Source organism: Ixodes scapularis, unplaced genomic scaffold (assembly GCF_016920785.2).
Source record: "Ixodes scapularis isolate PalLabHiFi unplaced genomic scaffold, ASM1692078v2 PGA_scaffold3__209_contigs__length_174095766, whole genome shotgun sequence".
In the NCBI taxonomy this organism is placed as follows: domain Eukaryota; kingdom Metazoa; phylum Arthropoda; class Arachnida; order Ixodida; family Ixodidae; genus Ixodes; species Ixodes scapularis.
Window position 1 is genome coordinate 106,851,182 of NW_024609868.1, and position 18,285 is coordinate 106,869,466.

The following is an 18,285-nucleotide window of genomic DNA, read 5'->3' on the forward strand; positions in this document are numbered from 1 at the left end:
AACCGCTGCATGACTGCTCTTAGTCTTTCATCATGCTCTGCCACGGTCGAGCCCGAGACAACGATATCGTCAAGATATACGACGACTCCAGGTATACCTGACAGTAAGCTGTCTACTACACGCTGGAACAATCCTGGTGCGACTGATATACCGAAAGGAAGTCGGCGAACTTTGTACAGCCCTTTCAACGTATTCACGGTGAGGACTTCTGATGACTCGTCGTCAAGTACGAGCTGCTGATAGGCCTGGGTTAGGTCTAGTTTCGTAAATATCTTACTGGACCCTAGAGTGGCAAACAACACGGTGACAGTCGGTAGTGGATAGACGTTGCTCTTAACTGCCTTGTTGATTGTGCTACGATAATCTCCGCACAGGCGTAAAGTTCCGTTTTTCTTTCTCACCACGACGAGCGGTGTGGCCCAGTCGGAGTACTGGGTCGGCTCCAGGATGCCTTGCTTCTCCAGGCGATCTAACTCCTTGCTCACATCCTCTCGAAGGGCGAACGGCACTGGCCGACTTTTTAAAAACTTGGGTTGCACGTCGTTGAGCTCGATGTGGATCGGAGCTCCCTTGAATCCGGGCAAATCGGTGCGAAAAACCTCGGAAAACCGCGCTGTTAGCGCTTCGTCGGACGTGCTGAGGTGTCGGATGCCGTGTAACTCGATACCTAGTGGTCGAAACCAATTTCGTCCCATCAAGCTTCTTCCGTGCTGTGCCACAACCATGATTGGCAAAACAGCCTTGCGTCCTTTAAACATGACGCTCACCATTGCTTTGCCAAGTGTAGGCAATGTCTGCTTTGACCAGGTTAACAACTTGGTGGGTGTGCTCTCGATGGGAATCAGTCTCTGGTCTATCTGGCGAAACGTTTCTTCGCTCATGATAGAGCAAGACGCTCCAGAGTCAACTTCCATGATTATTTCTTCTGACTCTATCTTTACTGGCACTAGAAACTTTTCTTCGGTTTCGTGCACCTCGCAGATCGAACAGAGTTCGTCTACTTCGTAAACGCTGTCTCCCTTTTTTGTGTCTTTTCCTTTCTTTGATGTGGCTGCCTTACTGTGGCATGCCTTTGCTATATGCCCCTTCTTCTGGCATTTGTAGCAGACGGAGTCTTTAAATTTGCACATGAAAGGTTTGTGCTTACCGGTGCAACGGTGGCAGTTTTCGCTGTCTGGTTGCTTCTGAGGTTTCATAGTTGTCGCTTGAATTTCACCATCAGAGTCAACTTTGCCGCTGTGTTGCCGTTGCTTCCTGATGTCTCGCTGTTGCTGTGACGTTGCCTCTGCAGTGACGGCCAAGTCGTAGGCTACGTCGAACGTCAAGTTCCGTTCAGCCAAAAGCCGTTGCTGCACTCTCTCGGGCGCGATGCCGCAGACGAACCTGTCTCGCATCATGATTTCAAGTGGCAGTTGTCTATCTCCGAAACCGCAGCCTTCTGCCACCTTTCGGAGCGCTGTCACGTAGTCTGCAACTGTCTCGCCGGCGTGCTGGTCGCGCTTGTAGAACAGGAACCTTGCGTAGAGTTCCGACGGCCTTGGGTGCAGAAGAGCCTTGACCGCTGTCACTATCGTGGTATAGTCTGCTGCTGTCGGTCTCGTCGGCTTCACCAAGGTTACGATTAAGGAGTACGTTTCTTCTCCGCAGCAACTCAGCAGGACGGCACGCTTCTGCTCAGGCGTTGTCAGACTGTTGGCTACGCAGTACATTTCGAGTCGTTCTACGTACTCGTCCCAGGAAGCGTTGGTGCTGAGGCGATACTCGCTGATACCGCCCACAGCCATCCTTGAGGTCCGGACAACGGACGCTTGCCCGTTGTCTTCGTCCGCTTCGTCGCCAATTGTTGTGGCTTATGCAAGCCGAGTCATGACGGCAACATACATCTTTAATGGAGACAGGCGTTCTTCAGTGACCATGGCTGGTTGCCGATGATCGAACCACACGAGCGCGGGGGCAGCTCGCGCACCTCAGAGTTCACGCGCCGGTCACGCCTGCCGGTCATGCAACCGCGGCATTGTTGCACTATATTACAAACACACTACCCAGCTGGCACGCTGAAAGTTCAAACATTGAAGAAACTACAACATAAAACTTCAATACAAGAGCTACACCTCATGGACAATACACAAAAGTATGTTCAGTGTAAACCTTGGTGCACTGCAAGGCTGATTTACCTCAGCCAGTTTGGAACATCTGCAGTTCCATTCTTTTCAAGATATTATGCCTGAAAATTTGTGACAAATTAACTGGGTTAAAATTTTCTAATCAACACCCGGCCCAAATATTTAGGAAGTATACTAGTGGGTTAATTTCTAACTTACCATAATTATTTTCGGCATCCTGAAGGCGTCGCTTCAGGGTTCAGTTTTCATATTGGATGCACCTCGCCCACACAGCTGCAACCACACTGAAATGTTTGCAAAGTTTCAGGCAGGGTAATTAAACGTCTGCAGTTTCTCTCACACACCGCTGTCACAAATTTTGTCTTTTTTTGTCATTTTGGTCTGTTTAAGGGTGGTTTGGGGGGATGGTCAATTGCAATCCTCGCACATGTTTACCTGAGCGTCAAAGGCATGAGCTCGGATGAAACTATACTACTTTTCAAACTTAGGGTGCAATGCTGTCAAAGCTACTGGCGCGAGCGTGGGGCTTGGTCTCGTTGATCATTTGCACGCCTTCTCGCGCAAGCAAAACCGTAGATGAAGCCACGCACTCGCGCCAGTAGCTTTGACAGCGTTGCACGCTAATTATGAAACAGAGTATGATGCCGGCCGAGCTTCAAACCAATGGGAAGAGGAAGACAAGAAGAAGGAAGTGGGACTTGGAGCGTTTTGGGTTGACCAACCACGAACCTGTGACAACCGCATAGGTCATTCAACACACGTCCCACGCCGCTTGAACACTGTGTGGAACTGCATTTTGAAGTCAGTCCCAATTCCAACGGTGTATGAACAGGGGCATTCATTCCGTGGCATGCCTTGAAATGAATCGAAGTGACGCAAGCTGGGAACACACTGCTGCTGCTTCATTTGGGAATAACTGCGGCCCTCGGCTTGATCACATCACAATTGCAAAATGAAAGAGAAAAAAAAAAAAGAGGCGAAAAAAACAACTGCTTTATCAAAAGTTCTAACCGACAAATGTAAACCCAGTTCAATTCTAGAAAGCCAGGGGGCCGAAGTTTGTCCTAACAGTACAATTTAGTCCACTTCCATAATTTCAAAACAAAAGATGGATATCCTCTTCAACCATTTTGACTGAAAAGGAATATTGTCTCTGCATGAACAGAACTCCAAGGAAGTCTAACTTCGGAAATGTAATGAAGTATTATCAATGTAATCAATTTATAGTTGAAAGACATCAATACACTGCTAGACCAATAAGACATTTCCTAAAGCAACGGACTGAAAGTAGCATTAGGAATTCAATACGTGCTCTGTTGACATAAGCTACACTTTCTCGGACAATACACAGAATGAGTGGCAACTTTTCATTACGCTACACATAGATCCAAACATTAGGACAAATAAAGCAAACCCAACTAGTTAAGAAAAGAAGAAAAAAAAAACATTCTAGCTTAACGAGAAAATAGGGAGTTTTAGAATATCGGGCGCTACTTTACCGCGCGTTACGGACGGCAAAATAGCGAGGATTGCGGCGAAGAGTTTTAGAATAGAGTTTCTCTGCAGGGGACCCCCCAAAACGCAAGCATCTCGCGCTTAAAACGCCACCAAGATGTCGCGACAGCTTTTATCTGAAAGTTAGAACGTTTTATCTTGCAAATTAAACAAGCTTTTTGTCCAGAGTAACATTTTTATAGTTGTTTTACACTCAATGCCGCATGTTTCGCTTTTGTCGCTGCCAAGCTGCTCTGTTGTACTAACGAAGCCCAGACGATCCACTACCCAGGCATGCTTACATGTCTGCCGCGATCGTAAGTACACGCGCCTCGATAGCTTTGCGCATCGATAGCTTTGCGCCTCGATAGCTTTGAGCAGTGAATCCAGCGATCCGTGGCGTTTTCAATACGCTTCGACCATACCGACCGCGGTCGCCGAGTGCGACTCACGCAGTTCCCGAGCGGGCGACAGCGTCGAAGACGCGATCAACAGAGATGTCGTGGGCGCCGCCTTTTGCGGTACGCCGCCTTTTGCGGTACCCACGCTATTATCGAGAAATAACGGGCCCTAAAGCTCGAGTCAGAAGCTTGTTTTGGGTCTGCGCATGCACAGCAGCCACGAGATTATTCTAAAACTCCATAATGTTCACTTCTCGTTCAAGGCGTACAATGCAAACAAAGAAGTATGCTTACCAACTGCGTTGAGTTGCTCGTTCTGTCGCGTCGTCGGTCCTCCGCGCTCTTCTTGAACATAATCATCACAAAAGAAAACTTCACAGATAGATAAACTGGATTAAATTAGCACATTTCCATGTCTAAAGGCATTTCCATCCCGCTACACACCCAACGGTCGCAAAACTGGCGAAACCATGCCGCAAAAAGAAAAAAAACAAAGAACTGGTGTTGCTACCGATGAGGCGTCGAAGACGCGATCCTTAAAATATGAAACCGAAACTAGTAAAAGTTACAATACTGAAACCGAAACTGACCAAATCGCGATAGAGGGGCGCCGTAAGTAGGTCTGTTCACATGATGCATCTTGTTGGCGAATCTTGTGTCGCGAAACTAGGTTTCGGGAAACAGATTCCCCGTCTGAACGCAACCGAAACAGTTGCGCGCCTCCGAAAAAAGTGGCGCGTGTTTCTCGCTTCTGGAGCAATTTTTCGCCGAAACCTCACCGACGCCCGTCAATCTCCCGAAGGAGAAACAGGAGAAACGCGGACGCTGCCATTGGCCGCTCGACTTCGCTATGACGTCTGACCTTCGAGGAGGAGCGAGCTTTTGGAGGAGTCTGATTTTTGGCCGATTCCGTATCCGAGTCGAAGCTGAAAGAAAACAAACAAACATGGCGAGCGACATGCTCCTATGCTACAAGCGGCGAAGCGGTGCGTACGGGCGACGAGTCTGGGTCCTATTCGGTTGCAGGTGTGTGAACGGCGCCTACAGTACGGATTGGGGGCGCGGTGCAGATTCGTCAACAGTCGCGGCGGGTGCAAGCACCGTATATAAGCATGATGACTGGGGATAACGTTGTTTATTAGCAGTGCAAAAATGTCCAAAATGCTTCGAGATCATCTCGCGGTTTTTCCCGGGTTTGGCAGGACTAGTAAACCCGTTGAGCCGAATCTGACGAAATTCATTGAGTGGCATTAATAAAACAGGCTGTCTCTTCACACTGTGCGTACTTCATATCATTTTGATGCGAGACGCTTAATATTCCCGGTGCAGACAAGGTTAGGCGAAATTCTTGAGTCAATACGTCACAGGTTTCGCGCGTCAAACTCCACGTGTGAACAGGCCGATTTCGCGAAATCTTGGTTTCGCTAAACTGTGGCGCGTTGAAGACAAACATCGTTTGAATAAGCCTTTAAAAGTAAAAGAGGGTGAATACAGTTATTATTTTAAGCACAGGAAACAAATCTGTATATCAGAACTAGACCCGACGCGCTATTTGCTTCGGGTGCAATGCAGTAGGGAGTAGATTTATTTATTTTTTTTCTGATAACACTCATTTGAATGTGTAATGAGTAAATACAAAAGAATCGCTATTGATTGGGTAACGATAAACCTCACTTGAATTTGTAACGAGTAAACTCAAAAGAATTGATATTGGTTGGGTAACGATAAACCTCACTTTAATTTGTAATGAGCAAATTCAAAAGAATAGATATGGAGTGGGTAATGATAAAACTCATTTAACGATGAGTTTCTTATGAGTTTCATTTGACTCTATAAAAACACATTAGAAGCTCAATTGAAACTCATTGTTCATTTTTGTAAGGGAAGTCCTACTTGTGTTCTTCATCTTTGAGATAGGTGCAACGTTTACGACCCGTTACCCCAATGGGTTCAGGAACACTCGTCACAAGCACAATCATCACGGGCCGACTGGCCATAGGTGAGATCGACCGGTAGGCCAGCTTGTCACAGTGCACCGTGTACGAGAGTCTCTCGCAGTGTCGGAACACTTGTCACACGGAACACTCATCATGTATAAGGACATGATTTTGTTTTTACTTGACTAGTGTGTCTTTACCGCAAAAAAAAATAAAAGAATCTATTTCTATTTGTTATATCATAGGATTAGTCAGCATCTGATAAGTAAGTTATAACACAATTTTGAGTTGCAAGCGTTCTGATACCCATATTCCCCCCCCCCCCCCCCCCCCCCGAAAATATAACACTCACCTAAAAAAAGCAGAAAATAAATACATGCACTAGCAATCATATATAGATGAATTTATATTATGCAAAACAGAAACCGCAAGGTGGGCAATGAAGGGAATGTGTTTCGGTCAGGGGTTTCCCCTTAGGGGCGGTGTCTAATTTTTCAGGGGGGGGGGGGGGGGGTTAGGGGAGGGGCATTGAGAATAGACGAGTCGTTGCGAATTAAGGGTGCCTTCAGAAAAACAAGGGATGGGGGGGGGGGGGTGTAAGGAATCACTGGTCTTGGCAACGCTTCGTGTACACTCTATGCCTGGCGGACGAACACAATGCGGGCCGCCGTCGGAGAAGTTGTGCACCACCGCCTTTGCGTCGGGGTGGGGGCGCCACCCCGATTGAATAGAGGGTCCGTCTGAAACAATGGCAGCCGTTGCAATTTAATGGCGGACAACTCCTGCGGTAATCGTGGCAGGTGCTCATGCGCTACATTTTCGCGTGGGAAGGAGGATAGCAAGAGGAAAATTGCAGACACAGACAATCAATCCTTTCGTCACCTCCTCGAAGCTCGTTTTGCAAACAGTGTCCTTACACTACGTGACCACTGTCGAGAAGTTGGAAACTCTATGTTCTACTTCACGTGTGAATTAATTGATGGTTCAACGCTGTTTAAAGTCATATAAAATTGTTAACATGTTCTTTGTTTAAAAATACGAAAGTCATTCATGTAACCGCTATGAAACTTCACTGGGCGCGCGCTCGGCTGCAGAGCATGTGCCCTCCACATGCGCCATGACAAGATTTGCCATAATTTTAGACACTGGACTACCCGTTTAACAACCTTCAGTCTGATCATAGATTAGTCCACGGAACGTAAAATAAGACTGGCTAAGACAAAACCGTACTAGTGTTACAATGTCCTCCACTGCTAACAATATGCCTGAAGGGACGGTGTCATCCTTTTGTAAGCGCGTTTCCGCTACTCTCACAACTAGATGGGCGGTGAAATATCAGAACGTGGCCCACAAACTTCCGAAAATTACGTACTGGCAAATCGTTTGTTCCGATTACGAGAGTGATGAGGTGTACTAAATATTTCGACAGGTTTTAAGTGGCTTGACGTTATTTTGTACTGTCAGTTAACGTCAAGTCACGTCACACTCCAAAGTGTGATGTGATGTGTCACGTGAAAGTGCGCAACGTGTCATTGCGTCTTTGTCACGCTCGACCTTTTTGTGATCTAGTCGTTGCGTGACATTTTTATTAAAAATCGCAGTAGACGATCACCATCGTAATATTTACAGGCAAAAAAACATTGCGCGTGGCAGTGACCAACATTATTGTTATTTATAATCAGAATGGCCTTCGACGTAATTGACATTAAATTTTGCCATATGGCTCGGCCAAAAAGTGTGAGTGGCGTTGCCCTGCTGACGCCACCTGCGGCGCGGGGGTCGGCGGGCTTGGCTTGGGGAGCCGACAAATGGCGGAGAGATTGACGTAACTGGCGCTCTTTGGCGTCATAGAACTGGTTTAACGGCTTATACAAATGTGACATTGCTTTTTTTTTTATAGTTTAGACCGACGACTCTTGAATACGCAACTTCAATCTGAAATCGCTGCAAGCGAAACAGGAACATCGGGCGATAAATTTTTCAGAACATGAAGAGGTACTATTTATCTGGAATCCAGTCTACAAATATGTGTATTTAACTGCAATCACACAGGCACCTCAACTTTACGTTTTACGAGCAGCAATCACAAACCCGAATCTCTTGCGGCGCGCCTCCTCGTCGTCGCCGTCGTACATTTTAGTGCGATATACTTCCACTCTTAAGGCGGCATCCGTAAGTGCCTCCTTGAGGACCTGTTCGGTCACGTCTGCCATAGGGAACTCCTCGTCTGCCACGGGGTACATCGCCAAGCCTCCCACTCCGGCCCAGATAAGCAGACCGCCAGGCTTCACTAGACCCGCCACGTTGCACACCAGCCGACGATAGGACGCGTGGTCTTGCGCCGCCGTCTCCAGGCAATTGCAGCTCAGCACGGCGTCGAAGGACTCGCGGTGCTCCTCCGGAAGCACTCCTGGCTTCAGGACGTCGCAGGGAATCACCTTGCGGACGACGGCTCGGGTGCGCTCTGCGAGTTCGCACACTCGGCTCTCGACGTCGCTGGAAAAGACAGCGAAGGAGCCGAGGAGAGGAGCCCCGAGGTTAAAGAAGAGCAGCAACGATCATGTGAACAACAGGCATTTCTTAATGAAAGCGAGGCTCCATGACTTAAGAGTGTGTCGGTCATATCTGAGGAACTCACAGACGCACAAAATATGTTGTGAATGAGCTGGGGGCATGCTGCCTTTGTGACGTCACACATGTTACGTCACGTGCCCTCACGATGTCATAGTCGCATGACCTCTTGACGTCACATAGTCGCGTGACGCCATGCCGTCACGTGACACAGCGGCATCGGAAAGTCGTGTGAGGTCATGATTTCAAGACACTTCAAGCTACCATGGTACGTATCTCCCATATAATCTTGACCTGTGTGTTGGTCGAGTGTAACGGTCGAGGATAAAGCCACGGTCACACTCCTTATGCATCCTCCTAGAGACAGTCTGCACACATTGAATGAGTCGTGTTTTTTTCTTGTATGACGGTCACACTGGTCATACAGAAACTCTCTGCAGACATCTTGGAAGCATGTATAAAACAAAGACGCCTCGAAGATGCTCGAGGCTTGTCCGCAGATATAATTTATCATGTCTGCGGCGCGTCTTTTCTGTGATGTAGGGGCAGTGCGAATGCGGCTCTTTTCTCATGAAACCCAACCCTGTAACACATTCTGTGAAAAAAAATCTAAACGAGCACACGTCGAACGTGAGGTTTTGGTAATGTGCTTTTTTTTAGCTTTTATAATTATTTTGTTTCAGATTATCAGCGTTTTAGGCGTAGTGGGGTCTTGGCAATTTCATATTGGCTAAAGTCCTACTGTTATTAGTACAATGTTTTTTTTGTTTTTTTTTTAAATTTAAATACACTGGGGCCCAGGCTTGAGGTTGCTTTTTCGCGAGGTTGTTCTGGGTCTTAGTTTTTCAAAACGGCTTGTGTAAACAACCATGGGGACGCAGATTAGGCCCATTATATCGTACGCATTTTTAAACACGAAGCCGAATGCTTTAGCGCTGCGGCGCATTGAAAATTTCCCATCGGAGTCAAGGAGCAATATACGTGTGGTTTATAGTTTTGGTTCAACAATTCAGTGCGTTGATGCGTGCGATTACATACCTACATCCTTCCAAGGCAGCGACTATCTTGGCGTAGAACTCACAGTTGACCGCGCTTTCTCTTCCACTTAGCCATTTCTCGAGCTCGATCCTGTTGGCCTGCACCAGATCGCTCAGTACGATATCCTTGTATCGGCTCGAGGCAGAGAGCACAAAGTTGACAGTGGGACCAGAACCAACATCTAAAAGTGTCTTTCCCTGCTCAAGATCTGTTAAAGGCACACAGTGTTGAAGTATTAGTTAATGTGCATGGCCAATTGAAATACGCAACAATATACTGGGCGAATCAAAGGGATTGATGGCTGCTAGAAGGGACAACATAGATTGGTTTCGGAACGTATTCAGCTAAGATTTTGCACACTGGTCGCAGCAGAAAGTGATTCAAGGATATCACATTTTAACTGAAGAAACGTACCTGAGTAAAAAGCTAGAACTCAAGAACTTGAAATGCCTTCCGCGTCCTTCTGCTAACAAAAGGCGTATGACGCGCAACAGCCAACAGATGGCGGCAGTGCTCTTCGCGTCGACGGGTGGGGGTCGGTGGGAAATGCATTGAGTACGGAATTTTCCGCAGCAGCTTCGATGATGACACCACTGTCGTCGGTACCATGTTCTGGGGGTTCCCGTCCTTGTTGAGGTGCTTCACCTAGTGTAGAATTATAAGGGTGCCTGGAGGTCGTCGCCGCAATTCCGCCCGAAAATGTCGGCAGACCTCTTTCGTCCTCTGGCACTCTTCGTACCAGAAAGCAACCTTCACTCGCCGGTTGAGAGCTAAGCGCACCATGAAGATGATTTACACCCCAAAAAATCTCGGATGAACGTTGCAGACAAAAAAAGAGGAGCAGTGACGACCACGAAGTTCAAAATAGGCGACGACATGTTGCCGAAAATGCATAATTACCGAAAAAACGGGATAGCACAAATATTTCGTTTTTCTTGTTTTATCTTCATGTTCGTATGTTTTATTGGTAGTATAAAAAAAATTCCCCACTGGCAATATGTGCAGAAAAAGAGCGCATCGCTTTGGGCTCAGAAACGTCGTCTGCTTTCAAGTGACAGTCCCAAACCAGGTGATTTACAGCGCGCGTCCCGTCCCTGGTGGAAGGAGGAATGTATAAATGCTAATAGCTGTACCCTTTATAACGGACTTCGGCTCGTGCCACCTAGTTCAGAAGCCGAAAGTATTATACAACCCCTCGCCCTTCGATATCAATTTCCTTCCCCCTCAGATTTTTCGTTACTGTTACAATATTCTAGTATCGCATATCGCCAGGATGACCTTTGGAGGATTGGGCAAATAAAAACTAAACACTTCACCCCCCGCCCATTCCCCATCCGAGGAATTCGCCCATTGACACCAGAAGTGATGACGTCACAACAGGGCCCTCCGCTACAAACAAACCGTTGCTAGGGCCGTCTTTATGGACAAATGCATGAAGGCTTCTGGAGGCGACATGACGCTGTAGAGGGACACAACCCCAACGATGACCAAAACCAAACGACGCTATTGGACAAACAGGACAGCTCACTTGGTGCCAATAGCTGCTTTGGTCACCCTCCCGAAGGTGACCAAAGGGTGACCAGAGCAGCTCTTGGCACCAAATCAGCTCTCCTTTTTGCCCAATAGCGTCCTTTAGTTCTGGTGATAATTGGAGGCGTGTCCCTAGACAACGTCATGTCGCCTCCAGAAGCTTCCTACATTCATGGACAAATGCATGGGTGCTCGGCGTGAGGCTGGAAATTGTCGGATAATAAAGTAAATATTTTTGGAACCATTGTGTCTTCTCAATATCTAATCATGACTTTTTCTATCGTCTCAGCACCACGAAGCCATAACAAAAATCTCTAATACATTTTCACAACCGGTGCTAGCAGACGAAAGAATGACTTTGCGGGTTCAGTAGACCTTTTTCAGGGAGTACGCGACTGTATTGAAGGAAGCTGGCGACGATCGACGAAACTTCTATTCTCACGGCTAACTTTTTATAAGACTCGGAAGCGAAGCTTCCAGAGCTCTCATCGACGCTCGAGTTGGGCCTTCCGTAGAGCTCGCTTCTGCAATATTTGAAGTGAGAAAACTGTGAAGCCGAATAATGCACGACGACGACGTGAAGTATAACAAGGTCGAAGTGCGGGTAAGCACACTTTTCAAGGATTTTTTACAGCACAGTATATCAGGGCACATTTGTGTGATCAAATGAACTGTCCGTTACACACACACAGATATATATATATATATATATATATATATATATTGCAATGGACAAGAAAAAGGAAAAAAAAGGTGAAAAAGAAGAGGTCGTGTGGAGAACTGGGGGACTGAATTCTGGGTCGCCCGTTTAGCCCATGAGCTGAGAGCCCGCAACATTTGGTGGCACCGGTGGGATTACGAAATGGCAACCCGATCTGAGGCAAGTGGCATAATTTCAAATTGTGTAGTGCTGCAAAATATGGAGTGGTTAGCTAATCTGCTCGCTGAAAAGAGTGATACGGACATCGTGAACCCGCTTGGAACCCTCAACGATTGCCTCGCGACCGATCTGTCTCTTTTGGAAACTGCGGTCGAACGTCAGCTGGCTAATGCAGGGCAACGCCTCAATCAAGGCCTTTCGTCCATGGAATCTCGGATTTGACTGGCTGTGTACCACGGATTGCCACTCAAGCTGCCGTCATTTGATGGGCAGTCATCTTGGCAAGCCTTCATCATTCAATTTGAAACCTTCGCAGACGCTTACAGGTTCGACGCAACGTCCAGTGCTCGTGCAGTGGTGGACCAGTAAAGGGGGAACGCTGCTAAATCTTTGAAGAACATGTCTGCAACAAGTCGTTCCTCATACCAGCTACTTAGAGAAGCCCTAAAGTCCCGCTTTGGGGATGAACATCTCCAGCAATTTCACCTGACTGCTTTGAAGCACAACCGCCAAGGCACGGACACACTCCAGGAGCTAGCTGACGCAATCCAGCGAATGGCGAGAAGAGCGCTCATCGGATGTACAGAAGTCGACGTGGAGCAGATAGCAACCCCTGCTTTCATCAACGCAATCAAAGACACCGACATCCAGTTTTTTGTGTGACTCCCCCATGCAAAGACACCGACATCCAGTTTTTTGTGTGACTCCCCCATGGGAGTCACACAAAAAACTGGATGTCGGTGTCTTTGCATGGGGGAGTCACACAAAAACTGGATGTCGGTGTCTTTGATTGCGTTGCATGAAGGCTTCTGGAGGCGACATGACGCTGTAGAGGGACACAACCCCAACGATGACCAAAACCAAACGACGCTATTGGACAAACAGGACAGCTCACTTGGTGCCAATAGCTGCTTTGGTCACCCTCCCGAAGGTGACCAAAGGGTGACCAGAGCAGCTCTTGGCACCAAATCAGCTCTCCTTTTTGTCCAATAGCGTCCTTTAGTTCTGGTGATAATTGGAGGCGTGTCCCTAGACAACGTCATGTCGCCTCCAGAAGCTTCCTACATTCATGGACAAATGCATGGGTGCTCGGCGTGAGGCTGGAAATTGTCGGATAATAAAGTAAATATTTTTGGAACCATTGTGTCTTCTCAATATCTAATCATGACTTTTTCTATCGTCTCAGCACCATGAAGCCATAACAAAAATCTCTAATACATTTTCACAACCGGTGCTAGCAGACGAAAGAATGACTTTGCGGGTTCAGTAGCCCTTTTTCAGGGAGTACGCGACTGTATTGAAGGAAGCTGGCGACGATCGACGAAACTTCTATTCTCACGGCTAACTTTTTATAAGACTCGGAAGCGAAGCTTCCAGAGCTCTCATCGACGCTCGAGTTGGGCCTTCCGTAGGGCTCGCTTCTGCAATATTTGAAGTGAGAAAACTGTGAAGCCGAATAATGCACGACGACGACGTGAAGTGTAACAAGGTCGAAGTGCGGGTAAGCACACTTTTCAAGGATTTTTTACAGCACAGTATATCAGGGCACATTTGTGTGATCAAATGAACTGTCCGTTACACACACACAGATATATATATATATATATATATATATATATATATATATATATATATTGCAATGGACAAGAAAAAGGAAAAAAAAGGTGAAAAAGAAGAGGTCGTGTGGAGAACTGGGGGACTGAATTCTGGGTCGCCCGTTTAGCCCATGAGCTGAGAGCCCGCAACATTTGGTGGCACCGGTGGGATTACGAAATGGCAACCCGATCTGAGGCAAGTGGCATAATTTCAAATTGTGTAGTGCTGCAAAATATGGAGTGGTTAGCTAATCTGCTCGCTGAAAAGAGTGATACGGACATCGTGAACCCGCTTGGAACCCTCAACGATTGCCTCGCGACCGATCTGTCTCTTTTGGAAACTGCGGTCGAACGTCAGCTGGCTAATGCAGGGCAACGCCTCAATCAAGGCCTTTCGTCCATGGAATCTCGGATTTGACTGGCTGTGTACCACGAATTGCCACTCAAGCTGCCGTCATTTGATGGGCAGTCATCTTGGCAAGCCTTCATCATTCAATTTGAAACCTTCGCAGACGCTTACAGGTTCGACGCAACGTCCAGTGCTCGTGCAGTGGTGGACCAGTAAAGGGGGAACGCTGCTAAATCTTTGAAGAACATGTCTGCAACAAGTCGTTCCTCATACCAGCTACTTAGAGAAGCCCTGAAGTCCCGCTTTGGGGATGAACATCTCCAGCAATTTCACCTGACTGCTTTGAAGCACAACCGCCAAGGCACGGACACACTCCAGGAGCTAGCTGACGCAATCCAGCGAATGGCGAGAAGAGCGCTCATCGGATGTACAGAAGTCGACGTGGAGCAGATAGCAACCCCTGCTTTCATCAACGCAATCAAAGACACCGACATCCAGTTTTTTGTGTGACTCCCCCATACAATCACAACTCGTGCAGCACTGACTCGCGCACTTGAAGCTCAAGCAGCCAACAAAGCAATGGGCATGGTGTTGACATCTGGAATTCAGCTTCCGGGTCTGGCTCAACGATCTTCTTTGGTACGTTCAAGTAAACGTCGTTGCTTCACGTGTGGGGACAATGACAAACTTAACTCGGTCCTGTCCAAATCACTTAGCCCCGTGCAAGACGCAACTTATACCAACGCCAAACGTTTCAAGTGGGCACGGCGCTTCTGCCGTGAGAGCATCAGCTGACATGCCAACTGCCATTCTTGTCCAGGTACTAATGCTTCTGTTTAGCATCGCGCGGCCGATGAGTCCGGAACCATTGCAGACAGAATTACTTCTGTCAACAAGCAACGTCACCCTGCCGTTCCGCATCGGCGTTCTTGGCCACGTGCTGGAAGATTCAGCAACGACTTGGACCAATCACCGACAAAGAGCGTCTTCGGTGCTGCATAAAAGCTGGATGCTGTCTCCAACGGACTTTAGTGGGCACGGCGCTTCTGCCGTGAGAGCATCACCTGACATGCCAACTGCCATTCTTGTCCAGGTCAGTAACGATAAGGGCTATCGTAGCAATTGTGTAGGATTGATTGTCCTGCCGTGCCCACGAGTGCTTTTGCAATGCGTATGTGAATGCTTCGCTGTTAGTAGGCTGCTTTTGGGACTTTCTGGTGATATCGAATTAAACCCGGGCCCCGATAAGGAGACTATGGGAATGCTACAGGATATATTGAAAAAACAGACTGAAATAGCCAATGACATTAAAGAGCTTAAAACTGACAATCTTAATGTAAACAAGACACTCAAGAGCATTGAAGATAGGCTGAGCGGGGTTCTAAACACAGTTACCGAAAATGGAAACAAAATTCGTGAACTGGAAAGCGAAGTACAGTTGTTGAAGAACACGATTGTACACCAACACGAAGGCTTGTTGAATTTGAAGATAGATCCCGCCGGAACAACCTTATAGTTTTCAGCATTCACAAGGAATCTGGAGAAACAAGGAGGAGTCTGGAACAAAAGGTGCTCGATGACGTCTTTAACAAGCAACTGGGTCTGTCCTTAACATCAGTCGAAAGAATTCACAGAATCGGGCGGATCACCCAAGGCAAAAATAAACCTGTGGTTCTAAGGGTATTCAACTATAATAAAAAAGTGTCTGTGTTTAAAAAAATGAAAGCCGTTTACAACTCCCTGTAACACCGAATTAGAGCGCAGCTCTTGAGGAGGATGAGGGAAGGGTACTGGGGGGGGGGGGGGTGAAGTGGCCTGGCGGGGGGTCACGTGACCTTGGGGGTCACGTGACGATGCCGATGATGTCATCAGTGACGTCACTGATGACGTCATCAGTGACGATGACGATGCGGACTTCGATGACGTCATCAGCGATGATGACGATGACGATGCGGATGTCGCTGACGTCATCAGTGACGTCACTGATGACGTCATCCGAGAGGATGACGATGGGGATGCCGGTGACGTCATCATTGACGTCACTGATAACGTCATCAGTGATGATGACGATGACGATGCGGATGCCGGTGACGTCATCATTGACGTCACTGATGACGTCATCAGCGATGATGACGATGACGATGCGGATGCCGGTGAGGTCATCAGTGACGTCACTGATGACGTCATCAGTGATGATGACGATGCGGATGCCGGTGACGTCTTCAGTGACGATGACGTCATCGGGGAGGTCACGTGACCTCGGCGGGGGGTCACGTGACCATGGGGGTGGTCACGTGACCTCGGGGGTGTCACGTGACCTCGGGGGTCACGTGACTTGGGGGGGTCACGTGACTTTGGGTTTCACGTGACCTTGGGGGTCACGTGACCCTGGGGGAGGGGTCACGTGACCTCTGGGGGTCACGTGACCTTGGGATGACCTTGGGGGGTCGCATGACCTTGGGGTGACCTTGGTTACGCCGACGCCGCTCAAGCCGGGAACGGGCCCCTAAGAGCTGCGCTCTAAAACTAAGAAACTAAAAGAACTGCAGTGTCAATCTCCGATGACTTTTCAAAAGAAACGTTGCAGACGAGGAAGAAACTATGGGAGTCAGCACACGACGAAAAACGGGGAGGAGTAAGGGTTAAACTTGCTCAGGACAGACTTTACGTTGATGACGTGGCATACGTTTGGGATTCTGAAAAAGAACGGAGGGTAAAGGTTAAACACACCCCACACGGTCAGTTCCACGTCTGCATCGGAAAAAGAATGACATCAGAAGATTTCAAGATTGACAATAGTTACGCTAAATGCGCAAAGTGTTATGAATAAAACTGACCAACTGGAAGCTGTTTTACTCGATCATGACCCGCATCTTGTCGTGATAACGGAAACATGGTTGCGTCACGACGTATCAGATTTCCAAGTCTTCCCTCCCGGTTACGATATTTTGCAGTGCGACAGAGACACTAGAAATGGGGGTGTTGCCTTGCTTATAAAGCGGTCCTTGAGGTATTAGGCTGTAACGCATATCCCAGACCATGAGAGTGTATGGTGCAAGATATTCTTAAAACATTGTAACATTCTGGTCGGCGGAGTATATAGACCGCCATCCTCGGGCATCAGTTTTATTGAAAAGATTGAGGATTTTTTGACACTCCATGCTAATGAACGCACTAAATTAATAGTTCTCGGAGATTTTAATTTCCCCCTCATTAATTGGAACGACAAAATTGTCGAAGAGTCAGGTGGGAAACAAGATGCTTACATGTTAGAAATATTGTTAAAACTCGGCCTCGATCAAATAGTCCGGGAACCCACAAGAACGTGTGGGCCACGAAATTCCATTTTAGATCTCTGCTTTCTTTCGACGCGCTTTCGTGAGTACGAGGTGTCTGTTGTAGACGGGATTTCAGATTATAAGCTGGTGCGTGTGACGGTAACACAAAATAGCCCCCCTCAACAACAGAAAAAGAATACGGCACTCGTTTGCAACTTTGAAAAAGCTGAAGACACAACTGTCTTCAATTATTTGGATTATTCTCTCGATTCTTTTCGCCAGGACGCTAACGTTGAAAGCCTCTGGAATCACTTTAAGGGAGCAGTAAACTACTGTCTAACATTGTATGTTTCTCAGAGAATAAAAAAGATTAATAAGACAAAGCCTTGGGTCACACGTGAGATCATCCACTTAAAACGCAGATTAAAACGTAAGAGACTGTGTAAGCACCGGAACTTATTAGCAATTAGTTCTTTAAGCCGTGATGTGAAAAAGAAACTCAAAGATTCCAAAACTAGCTTCTTTGCAAATACGATGAGTACGATTTTAAAAACGTCGCCTCATAAGTTTTGGCAACATCTGTCCCCTAAGCAGAAAGTTATAAAAGAAGTTTATGTGGACGGTGCTATATGCGGTAATCCGCTTACCGTAGCAAATGAATTCAATAGCTACTTTCACTCGGTTTTTTCAGCGGGCACATCTGTAAATGACCTGACTGACAACGAACCCAGTCTGCAAACACAGCCTATTCAAATTACTTACGGGGGAGTGAGGGCCTTACTACTAAATATTGACATAAAAAAATCACCGGGACCAGATAAAATCCCAAATGAATTCCTGAGGCGTTACTGCGAACCGGTTTCACGTTTTTTTACCATTATCTTTCAACAGTCGCTAAATACATGTTGCTTACCAAAGGATTGGCTAATTGCCACAGTTGTACTCATTCACAAATCGGGTAACCATCTTGAAGTTAAGAACTACCGGCCAATATCGTTGACATCAACAACCTGCAAAATGCTCGAACACATCATTTCTAAACATCTCGTTGATTTTCTAGAAGACAGAAACCTTTTTTATAATAAACAA

The 18,285-nt window shown here is 47.2% G+C and overlaps 1 protein-coding gene across 1 annotated transcript in view; it reads right to left on the reverse strand.

The window, feature by feature from the left end:
- Positions 1 to 8,018: 8,018 nt before the first annotated feature.
- LOC115325538 (indolethylamine N-methyltransferase-like) overlaps positions 8,019 to 18,285 on the reverse strand; it is a 39,636-nt gene continuing 29,369 nt past the window's right edge. The window contains exons 3-4 of the mRNA XM_040211615.1: positions 9,565 to 9,772; positions 8,019 to 8,451 (exon numbers count right to left, since the gene is read on the reverse strand). Of these exons, the coding sequence (XP_040067549.1) occupies positions 8,019 to 8,451; positions 9,565 to 9,772 (641 nt within the window). The remainder of the gene's footprint in view (positions 8,452 to 9,564; positions 9,773 to 18,285) is intronic.